The sequence below is a fragment of the Physella acuta genome, unplaced genomic scaffold, assembly GCF_028476545.2.
Source record: "Physella acuta isolate Inbredline_101_S28 unplaced genomic scaffold, ASM2847654v3 ptg000079l, whole genome shotgun sequence".
NCBI lineage: Eukaryota > Metazoa > Mollusca > Gastropoda > Physidae > Physella > Physella acuta.
Genome location: NW_026731599.1, coordinates 74060 through 97119, shown reverse-complemented (window position 1 = coordinate 97119; position 23060 = coordinate 74060). Strand labels below are relative to the sequence as shown.

Genomic DNA, 23060 nt, shown 5'->3' with positions numbered 1-23060 from the left:
TGTGGGGGGGGGGGGGGGGGGTGGGTGGTTTTAGTTTAGAGAAAAGAGACAGCACTATCAGCCTAGCGCCTGTTGTATCCTTCCTCAACGGGCCATTTTTCTCGTCTTTAGAATAATTTCGATAATTGTAGGCCTATATCACAATTTTGAATTATCAGTTGAACAAAGTAATAATTAGTACAATATACTAATTTTCTTCTCTCTTAAAATATTGGCAAAGAGTGTCGCTTCCCACCCACTCGCTCCGACAGTCTGCTATTTTACTGATAGGATAGCGATACAAGAATCCGTGATATTTATTTCTCTTTTATGCAGTGATCCAGACAAGATGTAACGCAATCAAGTAAAAGTATCTGATCTCTCACGATGAAGTTGAGAGAATCGTAAGAATCGTACAAAGAACTAGTCGCGTTATTACTTATCAAAACTGGGGAGTGAAATCGTACATTAAGTGTTAATACAATTGATTTCTTTTCTAAGTGTTAAAATATTTATATAGTAAGCGATCCATTACAAATCCTTGCGATTTTGTTTGGTGATAAGTGCCCCACCATCTTGCACAAAAATTGTAGAGTGGATTTTAAACGTCACTAACTCTTTTTTTTATGTTACACAATCGTAAAATACGCTTTAGTTCAATGTGTTTTTCTTTTCTGAGTGATATCGGTTATTTATTCCTTAATCCGGTGTGAATTTTTCCGATTTTAGTCTTCGAAAAAGCGCCCCCCCCCCCCTCTAGGAAAGCTGGATAGCGGTTTTTCCGGTCACTATTTCTTAAGGATATACGTTTTACAGTTACACAATCAAGGTAGAAAACAGTTAAATCAGTATGCAAGTGCTCTCAGCCGTTAAATTATTTCTTTACTTTGACTGTTTATAATTCAAAACTGCAGCTTAAAATGAACTTTGTTAAAAAAGTTTCTACCCCTTTTGGCGCCCCCTAGGGTCGGCGCCCGGGGCGGCCGCCCTCCCCTAGCTACGCCTCTGGTATATAGAAGATAGATCTATCCATCTTATTCTAAGTTATTAACTCTGATGATTCTGGTAAACGTGTCAATATCAACATGCCATATAATAATTTTTTAAAATCTACCTGTTTGAGAAACCTGGTACATTGGTTAAATAGTACAAATAAAAATGGTTGTCTGGATACGACGCGTTGAAAATTGTAAACTTCATCAGGCCAGGTAAGGAAAAAAGTAGACTCTAGACTCTAGATCTAGAATCTAGATCTGATCCGGAGATCCAAATCCATGTTTGTCATAGACTCATAGAATAACCCATCAATTAGAAGCCCATCATTCTAGATATAGAAAGATCTAGTAAATAGTTACGTTACTAGTACAATCTAGACTCTAGTAGTAGCATAGATCAGGGTAAAATCTTAGTTTAGCGTCGTAAATTCGGCCAAAACTAATGTGGGAGAGAGTGAATTAATGAATATGTCATTAAATATGAGTATATTTTGGTAAAATATTATAGATAATTGAATAATAGATCACCATTTATGGTTAAATCAATTTAAATATCCTGAAATTAATTTTTATCAACCCTGTTCGCCACTGTTCGAGATAGTAAATTTGCTATTAAAAACAGCTGCCATCTTAAGAAAATGTTATTGAGAGTAGCTTCCCTTTCATTTCTATTCGTATGAAAATGTATTTAAATTATGATTGTCTTGTTGTATAGTCCGTATTACAAAGCATTTTTTTAAAATTCTGCCCTTTAAAAACTGAATTTCCTAACAAACAACTTTATTAATTCTAGAAGCATTTTGAGATGCAACTTGTATCCATGTATTAAATCACGTTTTTTTACTAATGTTTATTTGATCTTACTAATACTAGAAAGTCTATATAGTTTGAGTTTTTTCTTATTGTTTGAATGTTCACTATTTTCATTTCAGGTTTTTCTTTTCATCAATTAGTAATTCTATTGTAACTTATGACATTTTTTTACTTCTCTTTACCTTAATTAAACCCCAACCTCCATCATATTTTTGTTGTCAATGTCACAACAAGTCATAATGTAAAAAATTACGCTTCACTCTGCCTTATCTAAGATCTCTAACCATATTTTTACAACATTAAATGTTTGTCATCATTTATATATACAGAACAGAGAGACAAAATGTATTATCCACCAGCTTCCCTCGTAAAACATCTAAAACAATGAGCCAGTCCACCCCTTAAGTGCGTGTTGTCATAATGGTCCATCGCAAGTCTCCACCTGTCAGACACATTTTGGTTATCCTTTGTTGTCAAATTGTCAATATCAAGTACCCAAGTGAGTGATATGGGGTTGTCCATAAATGATGTCACATATGATTTGCTACGGGAAAGAGTGAAGATTTGTGACGTCAACTCAGGCGTCTCCGCAATTTATGACGTGACGGTCTCATGAAAGGAGGTGAACGGGGAAAAATACCTAGGTGGTTGATGGAGAACCTCTATAATGCTATGTTCAATCAAAATAACGATAAATAAGCATTAGTAAACGTATACCTTGCTTAAAACAAATCATCACAAATGTTGCAAGCCTGCTAGTTTAAGACATTTGGCAAAACGGCCTCAACACATTATCCCCGTCGAAAAGGCTTGCCACCAAATGCCTGCCGACGAATAAGCAGCTTCTAATGCGGGGCGTTAGGAATACGGCCATTAGCATGGGCCGCATTAGAGCACCAGTAGGCTATCGCGCTTTGTAAGATGATGTAAATACTTAAATTTAATTTCGCTAAACTGCGCAAAAATTTAGTAATGTTCCATCGTTTGAGGAAATTTATTTTCTTGGGCTTCAATTGAAATATCATGTTGACTGTCTGGCTCTTAATTTCCGAATATCACTTTTAATGTATCAAGATTCAGAACTATAATTTACTTTAATATAAGTGTCATCTTATCGTTTATTGTGCTTTTTATAAAGCGCAGAGCAGCTTCAAAATCGGACGGCCATCCTGTTTTCACCAATTTCTATCTGAAACAATATGTTTATATGTTTGTTCTGTAATAATGCACGCTGTCATTACTATCTTAAGAGCGACGTCATTTATGAGCGATCTAATATTGATTTGATTACTGCAAATAAAGTGTTCAAAAGTTCGACCTCCCAACAATTGTTGTGGTCTTGGATGCACACTATTAAGTCTGAAAAGTTTTATTAGTCATTCATGTCAACTATATTGAAAAAAAAGAATAATTACTATGCAGGCATATATTAAATCAATACAAAACAATCCTATTAAACCACAAAATCAACACAAAAGACATGCGAATAGACAATTTTTCAAGGGAAACTACTCTATTATTGTTTTTGAAAACATGGCCGCTGCTTGTATTTACTCATTGTTGTCTCGAACGGGGTAGTTTAAAGTTTATTCCAGGATATTTATGACTGGGTTGGTCTTGGATTGTGATTTGTTATTCAATTATCTGTTACATTATGTAAAATATGACATAAATATGGCCAAATGAAAGAAATATTCATTAGTTACCTTCATCGCACATTACTAGCTACGTTGGAATTTTCGACCCTAAACTAAGATTTTACCTAGATCAGATCTAGTATAAGTAAGTATAATAATAGGTAATCTATCGTTTTGGGTTCGTAAAAATCAACCCCCGACTAGTAATGTGAAAAGCAGGTGACTCCTTACATTTTAATAATTATTTCACATTTTGAGGAGGATTTATGTTTTGAAAAATACAAAAATGTTTCCTTGTTTCATTTATGTACCTGTTTTTAAACAATTGCATTAAAACTTTTCAGTAATAAATGAAGACTAGCGATGTTTCCAACAGATGCAACCATGCTCATTTACTATAGCAGCCATCTTGTTTAAGTTTTATTTTTATAAGCTTTTAGCGCCAGATTCAGGGGGAAGCCACTCTATTTTACAAATGGCTGCTGTTTATATAGCAAATCTTGCTTGCAGACACTGCTGTTTAAAGTTAATTTCTGGCCTATATTGATATATTTAGCCATTGATTTAGGTTTATTATTCATTTATCTATAATATTTGACACAAACATATCACAATATACTTCTATTACAGCCTTGACAATGAGGTAACGTTTTCGTACATTAATAGCCGCGGGCAATTTTACGTACCCAAAACGATAGATTACCTAATAATATAATATATAATTTATTTTATAATTATATACAGTATATATTAGGCATGATGGGATATTTTTCCTACTTATCATAGAATGATAAAATGTACACAGATCAATCCTATAATATACCCCATTGATAAAAATACCAAATTTATCATTCTAGGCCTAATAGTTTATTTTATATGAATTTTTAAATTTATGTATTAAACTTGTTATATATCACTGTAACATCGGATTTAATTGTGTGATTGGCTTTAGGCTTGCATACCACTGCTGCTATTTGAGATATAATTATAAAACTTTGCACATTAGTGCTAGAGAGTGTGGGCAATAGAAATATGAAAGTAAAATCAAAATTTGATGAAGGATAATTAGAACTAATCAAGTCAAATTAAAGTGAGGGGTGCTGTTCTATATAGGTCAATATGCAGACTGAAAGTCTATGTTGTTTTTTTAATATTAAAATTGAAACTTTGCTAGAGGGTGGGGGCAATAGAAATATAAAAAAAAAAATAGATTAAGTATGACTGCATATAATTAAAAAGTCCTATGAAAGGGTGTTGCACCCTTTTATAGTAATTATAGTGACTGTAGTGACTGCAACAGACGTATGTCCAGAATGTTACTATAATAGATAGGATACATTTGGTGATTGATACTGAAGCATGTAATAAGAAGAATGCTGAAAAATAAAACTAGGGATGGTGTGGTAAAGCACTCAACTACTAACATGCAAGTCTTAAGCTCAGATCTCAGACTAGTCTGTCTGTGCAGCATCCACCAAGCTGAGTACCTGACCCAAGGGAAAGTAAAGATAGCTTGGCAGAGAGCTAACCACACCATCACTTCATGTTCAGTGGTCAAGAAACAGACAAACTCTACTTCAGCTGCTCTATGGATGATGGATTGACAGGTCCAAAAGGGAAACTAATATTATACTAGGGTCTTTATCAGGCCCTATTGATATTTTGGTACAACTAATCAATAGAAAAACCTTAAATTCTTGTAAAAGTTTATTAAGCTAAGTGTTAAGTAAGTTGTACCACATCAGAAGTTACAGCTTCCCTGTCTATTTGCTTCTATGAATTTATTGGCAATATGCTGTGATTTAAATACATATTGTTTGTTGTTATTTGTTTTTTGTTAGTTTTTATTATTAAATGTAAAAATTGTATCCTAAATCATTATGAATGATAACTATCATGCCTTTTTCGTGTCATTCTAAATTCACTGCCTTATTAATTAGAATCCCCCCCCCCCCATGTCAATTGCTGAGCCTTTTGTTTATTATTTACTAATGTCATAGGCATAATTATCACAAATAATTAAATAAGTTTATCACCAAGCTTCTTTACTTATCATAATTCTAGATCTTCTAGATCCGTATCAACTTTTCAGCGATTTCCGATAACCGGAAGTGGAACTTTTTCTACTTTCAATTTTTCAAAAGCCTATAACTTGATTACTTTATCCGATAATATCAGATAGATAAATGAAATTTCACATACAAGTAAAAGATGGTTCTCTGCCTTCTATCAAATTTTGAGTAATTTCTGTTGACCGGAAGTAGTGATTTATGCTATTTCCGATTTATCTAAAAACGCATGTGAATTTATAAAGTACTAATAATATCCCGCCCTATTATGCACATTTTGTTAGGCGTTCACTTGGTGTGCAATTATTTTTTCCACGAGATTCTATTCTATTTAAAAAAGTTGAAGTAATTAAAAGTGGTTTAAAATATTGACTATATCCTGAGTTGCCATCCCCCGTAGTGTTATATAAGAATATTCAAGAAAGTTTAGAGGAGATCACTCCCAGTTTATTTATTATCTAAATTCTTGTTATTATTTTAGAATGCAGAGTTATGCATCACTCTTTTGTTTAGTATGGTTAGAACACTATAGGTGTCATTGTGACATCTTCTCAAGGGAATTCCTCATGATCAATACCTCATGATCTTTACCTAATTATCTTTACCTAATTATCTTTACCTCATGATCTTTACCTCATGATCTTTACCTCATGATCATTCTTTAGATGCAAAGTATGTCAGCTATTTATTTCTTTATCTGAAACCCATTTTGAGCATTCCATAAATGCCTAAACATTTCTGGAATGGCCAATTTTCTTTTTGGTCTGAGTTTTATATTCAGTAGGTTTAAATTTTACAACATTCAGTAGGTTTAAATTTTACAACATCAGTAGGTTTAAATTTTACAACATTCAGTAGGTTTAAATTTTACAACATTCAGTAGGTTTAAATTTTACAACATTCAGTAGGTTTAAATTTTACAACATTCAGTAGGTTTAAATTTTACAACATTCAGTAGGTTTAAATTTTACAACATTCAGTAGGTTTAAATTTTACAACATTCAGTAGGTTTAAATTTTACAATATTCAGTAGGTTTAAATTTTACAACATTCAGTAGGTTTAAATTTTACAACATTCAGTAGGTTTAAATTTTACAACACTCTGTAGGTTTAAATTTTACAACATTCAGTAGGTTTAAATTTTACAACATTCAGTAGGTTTAAATTTTACAACATTCTGTAGGTTTAAATTTTACAACATTCAGTAGGTTTAAATTTTACAACATTCAGTAGGTTTAAATTTTACAACATTCAGTAGGTTTAAATTTTACAACATTCTGTAGGTTTAAATTTTACAACATTCAGTAGGTTTAAATTTTACAAAATTCAGTAGGTTTAAATTTTACAACATTCAGTAGGTTTAAATTTTACAACATTCAGTAGGTTTAAATTTTACAACATTCAGTAGGTTTAAATTTTACAACATTCAGTAGGTTTAAATTTTACAACATTCAGTAGGTTTAAATTTTACAACATTCTGTAGGTTTAAATTTTACAACATTCAGTAGGTTTAAATTTTACAACATTCTGTAGGTTTAAATTTTACAACATTCAGTAGGTTTAAATTTTACAACATTCAGTAGGTTTAAATTTTACAACATTCAGTAGGTTTAAATTTTACAACATTCAGTAGGTTTAAATTTTACAACATTCTGTAGGTTTAAATTTTACAACATTCAGTAGGTTTAAATTTTACAACATTCAGTAGGTTTAAATTTTACAACATTCAGTAGGTTTAAATTTTACAACATTCAGTAGGTTTAAATTTTACAACATTCAGTAGGTTTAAATTTTACAACATTCAGTAGGTTTAAATTTTACAACATTCAGTAGGTTTAAATTTTACAACATTCAGTAGGTTTAAATTTTACAACATTCAGTAGGTTTAAATTTTACTACATTCAGTAGGTTTAAATTTTACAACATTCTGTAGGTTTAAATTTTACAACATTCAGTAGGTTTAAATTTTACAACATTCTGTAGGTTTAAATTTTACAACATTCAGTAGGTTTAAATTTTACAACATTCAGTAGGTTTAAATTTTACAACATTCAGTAGGTTTAAATTTTACAACATTCAGTAGGTTTAAATTTTACAACATTCAGTAGGTTTAAATTTTACAACACTCTGTAGGTTTAAATTTTACAACATTCACTAGGTTTAAATTTTACAACATTCAGTAGGTTTAAATTTTACAGCATTCAGTAGGTTTAAATTTTACAACATTCAGTAGGTTTAAATTTTACAACATTCAGTAGGTTTAAATTTTACAACATTCTGTAGGTTTAAATTTTACAACATTCAGTAGGTTTAAATTTTACAACATTCAGTAGGTTTAAATTTTACAACATTCAGTAGGTTTAAATTTTACAACATTCAGTAGGTTTAAATTTTACAACATTCAGTAGGTTTAAATTTTACAACATTCAGTAGGTTTAAATTTTACAACATTCAGTAGGTTTAAATTTTACAACATTCAGTAGGTTTAAATTTTACAACATTCAGTAGGTTTAAATTTTACAACATTCTGTAGTTTAAATTTTACAACATTCAGTAGGTTTAAATTTTACAACATTCAGTAGGTTTAAATTTTACAACATTCAGTAGGTTTAAATTTTACAACATTCAGTAGGTTTAAATTTTACAACATTCAGTAGGTTTAAATTTTACAACATTCTGTAGGTTTAAATTTTACAACATTCAGTAGGTTTAAATTTTACAACATTCTGTAGGTTTAAATTTTACAACATTCAGTAGGTTTAAATTTGACAACACTCTGTAGGTTTAAATTTTACAACATTCAGTAGGTTTAAATTTTACAACATTCAGTAGGTTTAAATTTTACAACATTCAGTAGGTTTAAATTTTACAACATTCAGTAGGTTTAAATTTTACAACATTCAGTAGGTTTAAATTTTACAACATTCAGTAGGTTTAAATTTTACAACATTCAGTAGGTTTAAATTTTACAACACTCTGTAGGTTTAAATTTTACAACATTCTGTAGGTTTAAATTTTACAACATTCAGTAGGTTTAAATTTTACAACACTCTGTAGGTTTAAATTTTACAACATTCAGTAGGTTTAAATTTTACAACACTCTGTAGGTTTAAACTTTAAAATGGGAAGCACATGTCAGTTTTTTTTTAATTTGCCACAGTTTGTGATCACAGGTCAGATTTTTTTTTTTAATCAGTTTGTGATGAATGAAGGAAAATGTCAGACTCAGAAGATGAATCCTTGGACAGACAGCTGAAATTAGTTGTTCTAGGGGATGGTGCATCAGGCAAGGTGATTCAACTAGAAAAGGACATCATTACATCCTGTCACTACTACTGTCATAACATCCAATCTATACCCCTGTCTACACATCACATCATGATCTACACATCATGATCTACACATCACTTTATGATCTACACATCACTTTATGATCTACACATCACTTTATGATCTACACATCACTTTATGATCTACACATCACTTTATGATCTACACATCACATCATGATCTACACATTACTTTATGATCTACACATCACTTTATGATCTACACATCACTTTATGATCTACACATCACTTTATGATCTACACATCACTTTATGATCTACACATCACTTTATGATCTACACATCACTTTATGATCTACACATCACTTTATGATCTACACATCACTTTATGATCTACACATCACATCATGATCTACACATCACTTTATGATCTACACATCACTTTATGATCTACACATCACTTTATGATCTACACATCACATCATGATCTACACATCACTTTATGATCTACACATCACATCATGATCTACACATCACTTGTGTTTCAGACATCACTCTGCATGAGATATTCACAAGAAAACTTCTCCAAACATTATGGACAGACTGTTGGTCTAGATTTTTATTTGAAGAGAATACAACTCCCCGGTAAGTTGCTGGTGTACAGTTTGTTGCAGTTTAAAAGTTGCTGGTGTACAGTTTGTAGCAGTTTAAAAGTTGCTGGTGTACAGTTTGTAGCAGTTTAAAAGTTGCTGGTGTACAGTTTGTAGCAGTTTAAAAGTTGCTGGTGTTTGTAGCAGTTTAAAAGTTGCTGGTGTACAGTTTGTAGCAGTTTAAAAGTTGCTGGTGTACAGTTTGTAGCAGTTTAAAAGTTGCTGGTGTTTGTAGCAGTTTAAAAGTTGCTGGTGTACAGTTTGTAGCAGTTTAAAAGTTGCTGGTGTACAGTTTGTAGCAGTTTAAAAGTTATTGTAAGGTCATGTGACTTCCTCTTAAATTAAAATATAAGTATTATATGTAGGCATTTAAAATAAATAATATTTGAGTTAATTTTGTTCCTTAAAAAAAAAGAAGGGAATGTGTATGTACAACAATCACAAAAAATAAATTTGAACTGACTTCCCTCCCCTACTTAAGTAGACTTACATTTGAACTGACTTCCCTCCCCTACTTAAGTAGACTTACATTTGAACTGACTTCCCTCCCCTACTTAAGGAGACTTAAATTTGAAATGACTTCCCTCCCCTACTTAAGTAGACTTACATTTGAACTGACTTCCCTCCCCTACTTAAGTAGACTTACATTTGAACTGACTTCCCTCCCCTACTTAAGTAGACTTACATTTGAACTGACTTCCCTCCCCTACTTAAGTAGACTTACATTTGAACTGACTTCCCTCCCCTACTTAAGGAGACTTACATTTGAACTGACTTCCCTCCCCTACTTAAAGCTGTCCCTGATGTTCTAAATTCCCGTCCATCCACTCACTAAAACACCAGTAGGCAGTATCTCCATTTTTTCTATGACATAGTAAAATGACATTTGCATCAATCTGTTGTCTGTCCTACAGCATTGTCTTCTGTACAGTGAAAACTGTGTCACCATTAGTGTTCATTGTGTCACCAGTAGTGTTCATTGTGTCACCAGCAGTGTTCATTTATTCATGCAACCATTTGTCTCATGTTTTATAAACCTGTCATCAGGCTCTCCTATTAGCACATGATATAACACCATGACCCACCCCCTACTAGCACATGATATAACACCATGACCCACCCCCCTACTAGCACATGATATAACACCATGACCCACCCCCCTACTAGCACATGATATAACACCATGACCCACCCCCCTACTAGCACATGATATAACACCATGACCCACCCCCCTACTAGCACATGATATAACACCATGACCCACCCCCCTACTAGCACATTATATAACACCATGACCCACCCCCCTACTAGCACATGATATAACACCATGACCCACCCCCCTACTAGCACATGATATAACACCATGACCCACCCCCCTACTAGCACATGATATAACACCATGACCCACCCCCTACTAGCACATGATGTAACACCATGACCCACCCCCTACTAGCACATGATATAACACCACGACCCACCCCCCTACTAGCACATGATATAACACCATGACCCACCCCCCTACTAGCACATGATATAATACCATGGCTAACAACCACCCCCCTACTAGCACATGATATAACACCATGACCCACCCCCCTACTAGCACATGATATAACACTATGACCCACCCCCCTACTAGCACATGATATAACACCATGGCTAACAACCACCCCCCTACTAGCATATGATATAACACCATGACCCACCCCCCTACTAGCACATGATATAACACCATGGCTAACAACCACCCCCCTACTAGCACATGATATAACACCACGACCCACCCCCCTACTAGCACATGATATAACACCATGACCCACCCCCCTACTAGCACATGATATAACACCATGACCCACCCCCCTACTAGCACATGATATAACACCATGACCCACCCCCCTACTAGCACATGATATAACACCATGGCTAACAACCACCCCCCTACTAGCACATGATATAACACCACGACCCACCCCCCTACTAGCACATGATATAACACCACGACCCACCCCCCTACTAGCACATGATATAACACCATGACCCACCCCCCTACTAGCACATGATATAACACCACGACCCACCCCCCTACTAGCACATGATATAACACCACGACCCACCCCCCTACTAGCACATGATATAACACCACGACCCACCCCCCTACTAGCACATGATATAACACCATGACCCACCCCCCTACTTGCACATGATATAAGAAAGAGATTTAATGGAAGATTTACTTTGTTTGAGTTAGTACTATTAGAAAAGAAATTTGCTGAAGATATATATAAATGGTAGTAGAAAAAATAAGATGTAGATATATTTAACTGGTAGTAGAAAAAATAAGATGTAGATATATTTAACTGGTAGTAGAAAAAATAAGATGTAGATATATTTAAATGGTAGTTGAAAAAATAAGATGTAGATATATTTTAATTGTAGTAGAAAAAATAAGATGTAGATATATTTAACTGGTAGTAGAAAAAATAAGATGTAGATATATTTAACTGGTAGTACAAAAAATAAGATGTAGATATATTTAACTGGTAGTAGAAAAAATAAGATGTAGATATATTTAAATGGTAGTTGAAAAAATAAGATGTATATATATTTTAATTGTAGTAGAAAAAATAAGATGTAGATATATTTTGATTGTAGTAGAAAAAATAAGATGTAGATATATTTAACTGGTAGTAGAAAAAATAAGATGTAGATATATTTAACTGGTAGTAGAAAAAATAAGATGTAGATATATTTAAATGGTAGTAGAAAAAATAAGATGTAGATATATTTTAATTGTAGTTGAAAAAATAAGATGTAGATATATTTTGATTGTAGTAGAAAAAATAAGATGTAGATATATTTTAATTGTTGTAGAAAAAAATAAGATGTAGATATATTTTGATTGTAGTAGAAAAAATAAGATGTAGATATATTTAAATGGTAGTAGAAAAGAAATTTGATAAAAATACATTTTGATTTTAAAAAATGTGCTGAAGATACATTTTGTTTTAAAAAAATGTGCTGAAGATATATTTTGATCCTCTGCAGGAAATGTCAATGTTGCGCTGCAAGTTTGGGACATTGGGGGTCAAACACTTGGTGGTACCATGTTGGACAACTACATCTTTGGTGCTCATGTAGGTACCTAATGCATCTGTAAGTCTGTAACAGTGGTTCCTGACCTTTTTGGACGTACTGCATCCCCCTCAGCTTCATATGTATGTCTCATTGTCTGTTTATACATCTGTAACAGTGGTTCCTAACCTTTTTGGACGTACTGCATCCCCCTCAGCTTCATATGTATGTCTCATTGTCTGTTTATACATCTGTAACAGTGGTTCCTAACCTTTTTGGACGTACTGCATCCCCCTCAGCTTCATATGTATGTCTCATTGTCTGTTTATACATCTGTAACAGTGGTTCTTAATCTTTAGGAGGTACTGCCCCCCCCCCCCCCCCTCAGCTTCATATGTATGTCTCATTGTCTGTTTATACATCTGTAACAGTGGTTCTTAATCTTTAGGAGGTACTGCCCCCCCCCCCCCCCCCTCAGCTTCATATGTATGTCTCATTGTCTGTTTATACATCTGTAACAGTGGTTCTTAATCTTTAGGAGGTACTGCCCCCCCCCCCCCCCTCAGCTTCATATGTATGTCTCATTGTCTGTTTATACATCTGTAACAGTGGTTCTTAATCTTTAGGAGGTACTGCCCCCCCCCCCCCCCTCAGCTTCATATGTATGTCTCATTGTCTGTTTATACATCTGTAACAGTGGTTCTTAATCTTTAGGAGGTACTGCCCCCCCCCCCCCCCCCCCTCAGCTTCATATGTATGTCTCATTGTCTGTTTATACATCTGTAACAGTGGTTCTTAATCTTTAGGAGGTACTGGACTGTCCCAGCTTGTACATTCACCAAAACCCATCTTAATAGGAAAAAAAAAATGTGATTTTTATTTCAAATTGAAAACATAAAAGCAAATTTTACTGGTGCACTTAATAAACCGTGCTTCAACATTATGTATGTGTTCAAAGAGGAAAAAACATTAAAATGTTTTTCATACAAAAACAAAAGAGTAAGGAAAATGTTTTTCATACAAAAACAAAAGAGTCAGGAAAATGTTTTTCATACAAAAACAAAAGAGTCAGGAAAATTGACTGCAAACCAGTGTGACTTCTGCTGCTGCCTTTCAGACATCAGTTTAGAAATGTGCAGCTTCATTTTGAATTTGTTGAGCGCTTTGTTTCTGTAATCTCCATCTCCATGCAGCTTAAGGAAATAATCTCTTAGTTTTGCTTATTGACTTCCACAAATCATATGAGAATCTGTGTACAGTGTATTGACTTCCACAAATCATATGAGAATGTGTCACAGAACTCCTAGGTTTCATCTAATATCTACTACAGGGGTGCCACTTTTCATCTAATATCTACTGCAGTGGTGCCACTTTTCATCTAATATCTACTACAGGGGTGCCACTTTTCATCTAATATCTACTACAGGGGTGCCACTTTTCATCTAATATCTACTACAGGGGTGCCACTTTTCATCTAATATCTACTACAGGGGTGCCACTTTTCATCTAATATCTACTGCAGTGGTGCCACTTTTCATCTAATATCTACTACAGGGGTGCCACTTTTCATCTAATATCTACTACAGGGGTGTCACTTTTCATCTAATATCTACTGCAGTGGTGCCACTTTTCATCTAATATCTACTACAGGGGTGTCACTTTTCATCTAATATCTACTACAGGGGTGTCACTTTTCATCTAATATCTACTACAGGGGTGTCACTTTTCATCTAATATCTACTACAGTGGTGCCACTTTTCATCTAATATCTACTACAGTGGTGCCACTTTTCATCTAATATCTACTGCAGTGGTGCCACTTTTCATCTAATATCTACTACAGGGGTGTCACTTTTCATCTAATATCTACTACAGGGGTGTCACTTTTCATCTAATATCTACTACAGGGGTGTCACTTTTCATCTAATATCTACTACAGTGGTGCCACTTTTCATCTAATATCTACTACAGTGGTGCCACTTTTCATCTAATATCTACTGCAGTGGTGCCACTTTTCATCTAATATCTACTACAGGGGTGTCACTTTTCATCTAATATCTACTACAGGGGTGTCACTTTTCATCTAATATCTACTACAGTGGTGCCACTTTTCATCTAATATCTACTACAGTGGTGCCACTTTTCATCTAATATTTCTACAGTGGTGCCACTTTTCATCTAATATCTACTACAGGGGTGTCACTTTTCATCTAATATCTACTACAGGGGTGTCACTTTTCATCTAATATCTACTACAGGGGTGTCACTTTTCATCTAATATCTACTGCAGTGGTGCCACTTTTCATCTAATATCTACTACAGGGGTGCCTTTTTCCGAGATATACAGGATTTCTGGATTTGAGAATCTTATTTTTTTTCCCTTTCCGTATTTGCAAGATCTGAGTTTCCGGGTTTCACTTTTATCGTCAAGACTCCCGCTTATGTCCCTTTATGCTTTTCGCGTGTGTGTTGACAGTGCAATATCCACTGTTGTGTAAACCTAGAATTATCATACTTATTAGTTTTTAGAAGAAAACTGACACAATGTTTTAGGAGGATTTCATCAATGCATTTATTACCAATTATGTATTTTTAAATGCTTGTTTTCTGAAACAGTTTAATCTAAATAAAGCAGGGTTTCTATTTTTGGATCATAGTTGTTGGGGCGCCAGGTTTTTCCCACCACTGCCCAGACGCCTAAGGACGGCTGTGTGAAAGCCTTGAGTGTAATAACTCTCCAAAATAATGAGTTAGAAAACACTACAGCAACCACCCATTTTCCTAATGTAGGCACCTTAGTGCTTATGGGGGAGCCCTGCATGCTAGATTGTGCACCTGATTTGATTTAGTGAGTGGTTATAGTAGCTAATCATTTCCAAAGTGATTACACTCTTTATAGTGAACATAGGCACACAGCCCAATTAAAAAATTAATTTTTGCAGAAACTTCCCTAGGTGTATTCTTAACAACTTCTGAAAGTTTCATTACGTTTATATGAAAGGTGTAGTACTGCATAAAGGACAAACAAACATACTTTCATATATATATATATTCTATCTATTTTTAAGGGTGTTGTTTTAGTGTATGACATTACAAATTACTCCAGTTTTGAGAACCTTGAAGACTGGTATAGTGCTGTGAAAAAAGTTTGTCACTCAGGACCTCTACCTCACATTGCATTAGTAGGGAACAAAAGTAAGTTGTTTTAGTGTCTCTGTGAGGTTAGATGTGTGGGACTAGGTGTGTGGGGTTAAGTGTGTGGGGCTAGGTGAGTGGGGCTAGGTGTGTGGGACTAGCTGTGTGGGGCTAGCTGTGTGTGGGACTAGGTGTGTGGGGCTAGGTGTGTGGGACTAGGTGTGTGTGGGACTAGATGTGTGTGGGACTAGGTGTGTGGGACTAGGTGTGTGTGGGACTAGGTGTGTGGGACTAGGTGTGTGGGACTAGGTGTGTGGGACTAGGTGTGTGGGACTAGGTGTGTGGGACTAGGTGTGTGGGACTAGGTGTGTGGGACTAGATGTGTGTGGGACTAGATGTGTGTGGGACTAGGTGTGTGGGACTAGGTGTGTGGGACTAGGTGTGTGGGACTAGGTGTGTGGGACTAGATGTGTGTGGGACTAGATGTGTGTGGGACTAGGTGTGTGGGGCTAGGTGTGTGATGTTTTTCCTGTCCCATTGAGCAGGTGACCTGGAGCATATGCGCAGTGTGAAACAAGACAAGCACCTGAAGTTTGCTCAGGACCACGCTGCTTCAAGCTACCTGGTGTCTGCTAGGACTGGAGAATCTGTGAGTACCTTCACAGGACATTGTCCCATCTGCTAGTCTATAGGACATTGTCCCATCTGCTAGTCTATAGGACATTGTCCCATCTGCTAGTCTATAGGACATTGTCCCATCTGCTAGTCTATAGGACATTGTCCCATCTGCTAGTCTATAGGACATTGTCCCATCTGCTAGTCTATAGGACATTGTCCCATCTGCTAGTCTATAGGACATCAGAGGTGTAGCGACTCTTCCTGGCGCCCGGGGACAAACTTTCAATTTTCATTTGCACCCCCCCCCCCCCTGCTCAAACTTTCAATTTGCAAACACACCCCCCCCCCCCAACCCCTCATATAAAGCAAAAATGCAGCTAAAATAATATTTTAATTTTTTTTTTTCAAACCCAATTTGGCGCCCCCTAAGGTCGGCGCCCGGGGGACATATGTACCCCCCTGCCCCCCCTTCGCTACGCCTCTGTAGGACATTGCCCTATGTACTCATCTACAAGACATTGTCCCATCTGCTAGTCTATAGGACACTGTATGCCTCTGTAGGACATTGTCATATCACATGCTTGTCATATGTGCCATCGACCAGCCCTAAGACTTGACCCCCCCCCCCCCCCCCCACAGGTAGATCTCTGCTTTCAGAAAGTGGCAGCGGACATCCTTCAGGTCAAGCTGAGCAAGCCAGAGGTGGAGCAGTACCAGAGGGTGGTCAAGGCCCAGCTGACTGACTCCAATAATTCTTCACAACACAAGATGGCCCCAGCACAGCCAACCAGCTCTTTGTGTACCATTACATAACTCATATCTTGTAGGACAGTGTCTCTTGTTGTATGACAGCATGTCAGTGTCTCTTGTTGTATGACAGCATGTCAGTGTCTCAAGTTGTATGACAGCATGTCAGTGTCTCAAGTTGTATGACAGCATGTCAGTGTCTCAAGTTGTATGACAGCATGGCAGTGTCTCTAGTTGTATGACAGCATGGCAGTGTCTCTAGTTGTATGACAGCATGGCAGTGTCTATAGTTGTATGACAGCATGGCAGTGTCTCTTGTATGACAGCATGGCAGTGTCTCTTGTATGACAGCATGGCAGTGTCTATAGTTGTATGACAGCATGGCAGTGTCTCTAGTTGTATGACAGCATGGCAGTGTCTCTAGTTGTATGACAGCATGTCAGTGTCTCTAGTTGTATGACAGCATGGCAGTGTCTCTTGTATGACAGCATGGCAGTGTCTCTAGTTGTATGACAGCATGGCAGTGTCTCTTGTATGACAGCATGTCAGTGTCTCTAGTTGTATGACAGCATGGCAGTGTCTCTTGTATGACAGCATGGCAGTGTCTCTAGTTGTATGACAGCATGGCAGTGTCTCTAGTTGTATGACAGCATGGCAGTGTCTCTAGTTGTATGACAGCATGTCAGTATCTCTAGTTGTATGACAGCATGGCAGTGTCTATAGTTGTATGACAGCATGGCAGTGTCTCTAGTTGTATGACAGCATGGCAGTGTCTATAGTTGTATGACAGCATGGCAGTGTCTCTAGTTGTATGACAGCATGGCAGTGTCTCTAGTTGTCAAACGTCAAGTCTAGCTTATATTGAACAGGAAGGTGAGTGGATGCCAGGCTTCATCTAGATAAGACTTGCTATGGCAGACCATCTTGGGATAAGACTTGCTATGGCAGACCATCTAGATAAGACTTGCTATGGCAGACCATCTAGATAAGACTTGCTATGGCAGACCATCTAGATAAGACTTGCTATGGCAGACCATCTAGATAAGACTTGCTATTGCAGACCATCTAGATAAGACTTGCTATGGCAGACCATCTAGATAAGACTTGCTATTGCAGACCATCTAGATAAGACTTGCTATGGCAGACCATCTAGATAAGACTTGCTATGGCAGACCATCTAGATAAGACTTGCTATGGCAGACCATCTAGATAAGACTTGCTATGGCAGACCATCTAGATAAGACTTGCTATGGCAGACCATCTAGATAAGACTTGCTATTGTTTTTGCATTAACTACACTTCTTAATAGCTATGAAATTATAATTCAAACTTATAACATTTACATGGTAAACTATATCAAAAGAATGGGTATAGGTTTATTGTGTGTGTATAGAAAGATTTTTAATTTTAAACCAGTTTTAGAATTTAGTTTTAAATAATTAGGAATTTTCAAAATTAAAATAGTTATTTATTAAGGTTTGAAAAAAAAAGTAATATTTGTTTAGAAGGTAATGGGAGAGAGTCAGTCCCCTACAGATAAACAGGTAGAACACAAATTACAGAGACATTTGAGATTTTTTTTTCACTACTAATACTATGTATTTAAATCTTAATGACTAATATTGCTTTACCATGACAAACATGGCTATACATTTGTTGAGTTTTGTACTGTAATATCATTGTGAAAAATTCTCTTCCTATACAAATGACAAACGTGTGTAAAATATGAAAGTAATACATTTAAAAAAAAATTATTCTTGTAAATAAATAACTGAAGTCTTAAATATTGAATGCATATTGTTTATTGATTAAACAATGCACAAATATTATCCTTATGGTAAGATTTTGTCATTTTGGTAATTTTAAGGAGAATTTGAGAACTTTTTCAAAAGTTCTCAAATTCTCCTCAATGGACACTTAGTCACTGCTCCTTAACGCTGAACAATTAACTGAAGTAAAGAATCCTCTTTAGACCTAGCAATCCATTGGGCAGATGAAGTAGAGTTTATATGTTTCTTAACCTCCGCATATGAAGGAATAATATAGTCAGCACTTTGCCAGCGACCTTCACTTTCCCTTTTGTGAGTTAATTAGTGTAATTACCAATCAGAGCTGGGTTGATCCATGGACGCTCCACTGACTGGACCTACAGGTCCTAGATCTATATAGAAGTCTAGCACCATCCCACATACAGGTCCTAGATCTATATAGAAGTCTAGCACCATCCCACATACAGGTCCTAGATCTATATAGAAGTCTAGCACTATCTCACATACAGGTCCTAGATCTATATAGAAGTCTAGCACCATCCCACATACAGGTCCTAGATCTATATAGAAGTCTAGCACTATCTCACATACAGGTCCTAGATCTATATAGAAGTCTAGCACCATCCCACATACAGGTCCTAGATCTATATAGAAGTCCAGCACTATCTCACATACAGGTCCTAGATCTATATAAATTTCGTACAAAATCTTTATGAAGTATGAAAAATTCTGGTTATAGAAATATAACTTTTCCACGATGTCTGAGTCTGTATTTTCTGACTTTAAAAAATGTCTGTTCTTTAGCAAAACAAGTTAATAAAAAGTCTAGTGACAATTTAAGCGCAATTTCCTTAATTAATTTTTTGTGACAGAACAAAAGGATATTTTTGAAAACTTTCTTCGGTAATATTGTTCTAAATTAATGCAGGAATCTATTGGTAAACGTTTCAAGTCGCTAAGTGGTCTGGTTGCCGAGATATGGGCAAAAAAACTGCATTTTTTCGAGGTTTTTTGGCTTCTCCGGGAAATCCAGGAAGGAATTCCGGGAATTTTTTTGGCCCACAATCATCCTCGAAACTTGCTTAACATATTTGCTTTGGAACTAGTCCTCGATATTGCTTCGTTGAGGAGGAGATACGACTTAAAACTGCGGACACACATCCATCCAGAAATAACAAATTAATAATCGCAATTGCCAGTATGAAAATTGCGCTAAAAATATTTAAAACTGAAACAATTAAAAGTTGATTATATGGAATAAATAACAGTAAATTTAGTTTTTACATAAGACTAGCGTGCCCGCTGGCGTTGCGGCTTGGAAAGAAGAAAGTCTGAGGATATCCCGGGGCACATCGCACCCTGCAGGGGCGTCGGCGGACGCGCTTGATTCAGTTTAGTGAACGACTATAATGCCCCATTGTATCCATAGTTTATTGCACTTTTTAAAACGAACGTAGGTGCTATTGCGCTCACAGGAGAGCCATGGGCGCCTAATTGCGCCTAGCCGGGCGTCTCACAAATCTCTCCAGGTCTATTCGCAACGACTTACAAAAGTTTCATGGCTATCGGATGAAAGGTGTAGTTAGGCATAAAGGACCAATAAAGTCTGACTAAATATTTTCATCAATGAAAAGGGTTTCATCAATGCAATACCAATCCTATATGCTTAGACGCGTGACCAGTGTTTCTTCCAGACTTTTTTCTCCGGGGGAGGGGGGGGGGGGGGTGACATACTTAGGTCTTATTTTTTTTATATAATTTAGTTTTTGGTTTATGTAATCGACCTTGGGAGAGTTGTACAATCACCTGAATTTTTCCGTCACGTCATGTGATGAAATTTTAATTGGTTATTTCGAACTTTAGTAAAATCCCAACCAATAATCTTAGGACTTTGGAGTGACCTCTGGTTCGGAGGTGATTTAAAAACCCTGAACGCAAAGGTTCTAGGCAGCCTTTTATGGGACATCTTGAGAGAGAGAGTGCCATTTTGTGTGACGCCATTTTGTGTTACATAGTTATAGCGGCAATTTTACCCCTATTATTGGTGATTCTAGTGTCATACAGTGTTTTCAGTATTTTTCCTTAAGCTGTGTTCATTATCCAATGCCATATCTGTGATATTTGTTATCTAGTCTAGTGATTTTTTCATCAACTGTAAGTTGGCTTTTGGTTTATTATTTACTCTTAGATTATATATTATTTTGTACAGTCCTAGTGTTACTTTTATTCCTGTACTCCTATTAAACGGTTGTTGACAGATTAAAGTTGTTGTGAGTCACAGGAGTTCAGCGTGTTTATACCCCTAGATTTTATTCACGAACCCACGTTGAAATTTGTTTTGTGTTCTGACACTCTTTAGTAGTTTATATCTGTCATTAGCCATCTCAAAACGAACCCGGGGCGTTCGCTAGCTCTGCGACTGACAGAATAGCGTTCGTAATAGGGGCACTTGATATTTTCGGGGGGGGGGGGGGGGGGGGGCAGACACTGTTAAAAGTATATATTTTCTATATAAATTTCGGGGGGGGGGGGGGGGCGGTAGACTTTTTCGGGCCGAAGAAATGCCTGGTAGAAACTGCGCGTGACCTTGTTATTAAATGTAAACAATGCCTGTGCTTGGATCAGCTATATCGAGACACGGCAAACTACCGCTGTACGCTAATCACTAACCGCCTTTGTGTCAGGGACGTATATGGGAGCTCTCGTTAGCCCCCAATTACACTACCGCAGGGGCGCCGCGTACGGCTCCTGGCTTGGTTTGATCATTGAATGTTGTGAGCCGCCTAGTCAATATTGTAGGATGCTCCTTAAAACGAATGTAGGCGCCATACCAATACGAATACCAAGTGCTAAGATAGTCGCTATGGAACTCTGGGCGCCAAAACGTGTATTGACAAAAATCGCGCCCTCTCGAGGCGTCGCCCATAAGAAATTTTAATTAATTTGTTCGAAAAAAACCTTCTCGGGAGTATTCTCATCAACTCCCCAAAGTTTCATAGCACCCGGATGCAGTGTTTCTTCCAGACTTTTTTCATCGGGTGGGCACTTGAAATAAAAAAAAAACTTAAACATATATATTATCTATATAAATTCCATTTCGTTCGGGGGAAGGGGGGGGGGGGCTGATGAAATAAACACTGCTCGGAGGAATGGTGTCGATTCGCATCAGACTTTTATTTTTTATATAATGTATATAGAGAAAAATCGCACCCTCCGGGGCGCCGCCCTTGCGAAATAAAAAAAAAAGTTTCTTTTGCAGAACCCTTCCCTGGAGTTTTCTAATCAACACCCCAAAGTTTCATGACGATCTGTGTCAAACTGAATCGACTTTTATTTTTGTATACCGTATATAGGGACGTCAGAGGATGGAGTGGTCTAGCGGTAGAGTGCTGGACTTCTAACCCGTAAGTCTCGAGTTCGAATCCGGGTTCAAGTTATTAGACCGTCCCTGAGTCCACCCAACTCTGATGGTTACCTAACTCACGTTAGGGAAAGTAAAGGTGGCTGGGCATAGTGCTGACCACACTATCTCTTCATATGCCGAGGTCACAGAAACAAGAGAACTCTACTTCACTTGCCCCATAGACAGTCAGGTTTTAAAGGAAACTTTTTAGAGAAAAAAAAATCACCCCTGCATATTTAAAATACTTCATTTCGCCGAAACTCAGAAAATTTCCCAGGAATATTCTCAAAAACCAAATTTTCATGGTGACGTGATGAAAGATGTAGTAATATATATATACTAGCTGCATCCCGTGCTCCGCCACGGTAAATCTTTTTTAAATGTACCAACTTGGGAACAGAACAAAACTAAACACAACACAAACGAACGCAAAAAAAAACACAAACGAAAAAAAACAAACTAAATACTCATAACATAAACACATCTGAAATGCAATCATAAAGGCATATTGCTCACAGTCTAGCCCGTAGCGCCAAATTGCGCCCTTTCCGGTGATTTGCACCCCCCTCAAACTTTCGATTTGCACCCCTGCCCCCCCCCCCCCCCCCCCCCCGCCCTAAAACTTTAGATTTCCACCCCCCCCCCCCCTCGCAAATTTTTTCCAACCCACTTTGGCGCCCCCTAAGGTCGGCACCCGGGGACATATGCCCCCCCCCCTCGCTACGCCTCTCCTATAAAACCCCTATCTTGTCCGCAAACCGAAAGATAGAATAATAATTAGTAAACAGTATAAATAATAGGCAGTATTTAAATTATCCGTGTTTTACCTAAATATTTCACTTTATCCATTCACGCATTTTTTTCCCAGTACTTTAAATTTTAAAA

General features: G+C 36.5%; 1 protein-coding gene across 7 annotated transcripts; it reads left to right on the top strand.

Annotated features, from left to right (window-relative positions):
* Window positions 1–786: 786 nt before the first annotated feature.
* On the top strand, window positions 787–18832 carry LOC131954987 (ras-related protein Rab-28). Of its 7 annotated transcripts, none has more exons than XM_059318901.1 (7): window positions 787–808; window positions 8690–8784; window positions 9331–9427; window positions 12478–12566; window positions 15572–15698; window positions 16184–16287; window positions 16896–18832. In XM_059318901.1, the coding sequence occupies exons 2-7, from the start codon at window positions 8710–8712 to the stop codon at window positions 17067–17069; spliced, it is 666 nt and encodes a 221-aa protein (XP_059174884.1). In that variant the 5' UTR covers window positions 787–808; window positions 8690–8709; the 3' UTR covers window positions 17070–18832. The 7 variants fall into 7 exon arrangements, with proteins under 7 accessions (XP_059174884.1, XP_059174895.1, XP_059174845.1 ...); XM_059318862.1 differs by lacking the exon at window positions 787–808 and adding an exon at window positions 938–1187; XM_059318885.1 differs by lacking the exon at window positions 787–808 and adding an exon at window positions 1221–1255.
* The last annotated feature ends 4228 nt before the right edge of the window (window positions 18833–23060 follow it).

What these genes read in the sequence shown, in the direction of transcription:
- LOC131954987 (XM_059318901.1), top strand. Translation starts at nt 8,710, where the DNA reads ATGTCAGACTCAGAAGATGAATCCTTGGACAGACAGCTGAAATTAGTT. An exon ending in GGGATGGTGCATCAGGCAAG is followed by an intron (nt 8,785 to 9,330) that starts GTGATTCAACTA and finishes CTTGTGTTTCAG; the next exon opens with ACATCACTCTGCATGAGATA. An exon ending in GAAGAGAATACAACTCCCCG is followed by an intron (nt 9,428 to 12,477) that starts GTAAGTTGCTGG and finishes GATCCTCTGCAG; the next exon opens with GAAATGTCAATGTTGCGCTG.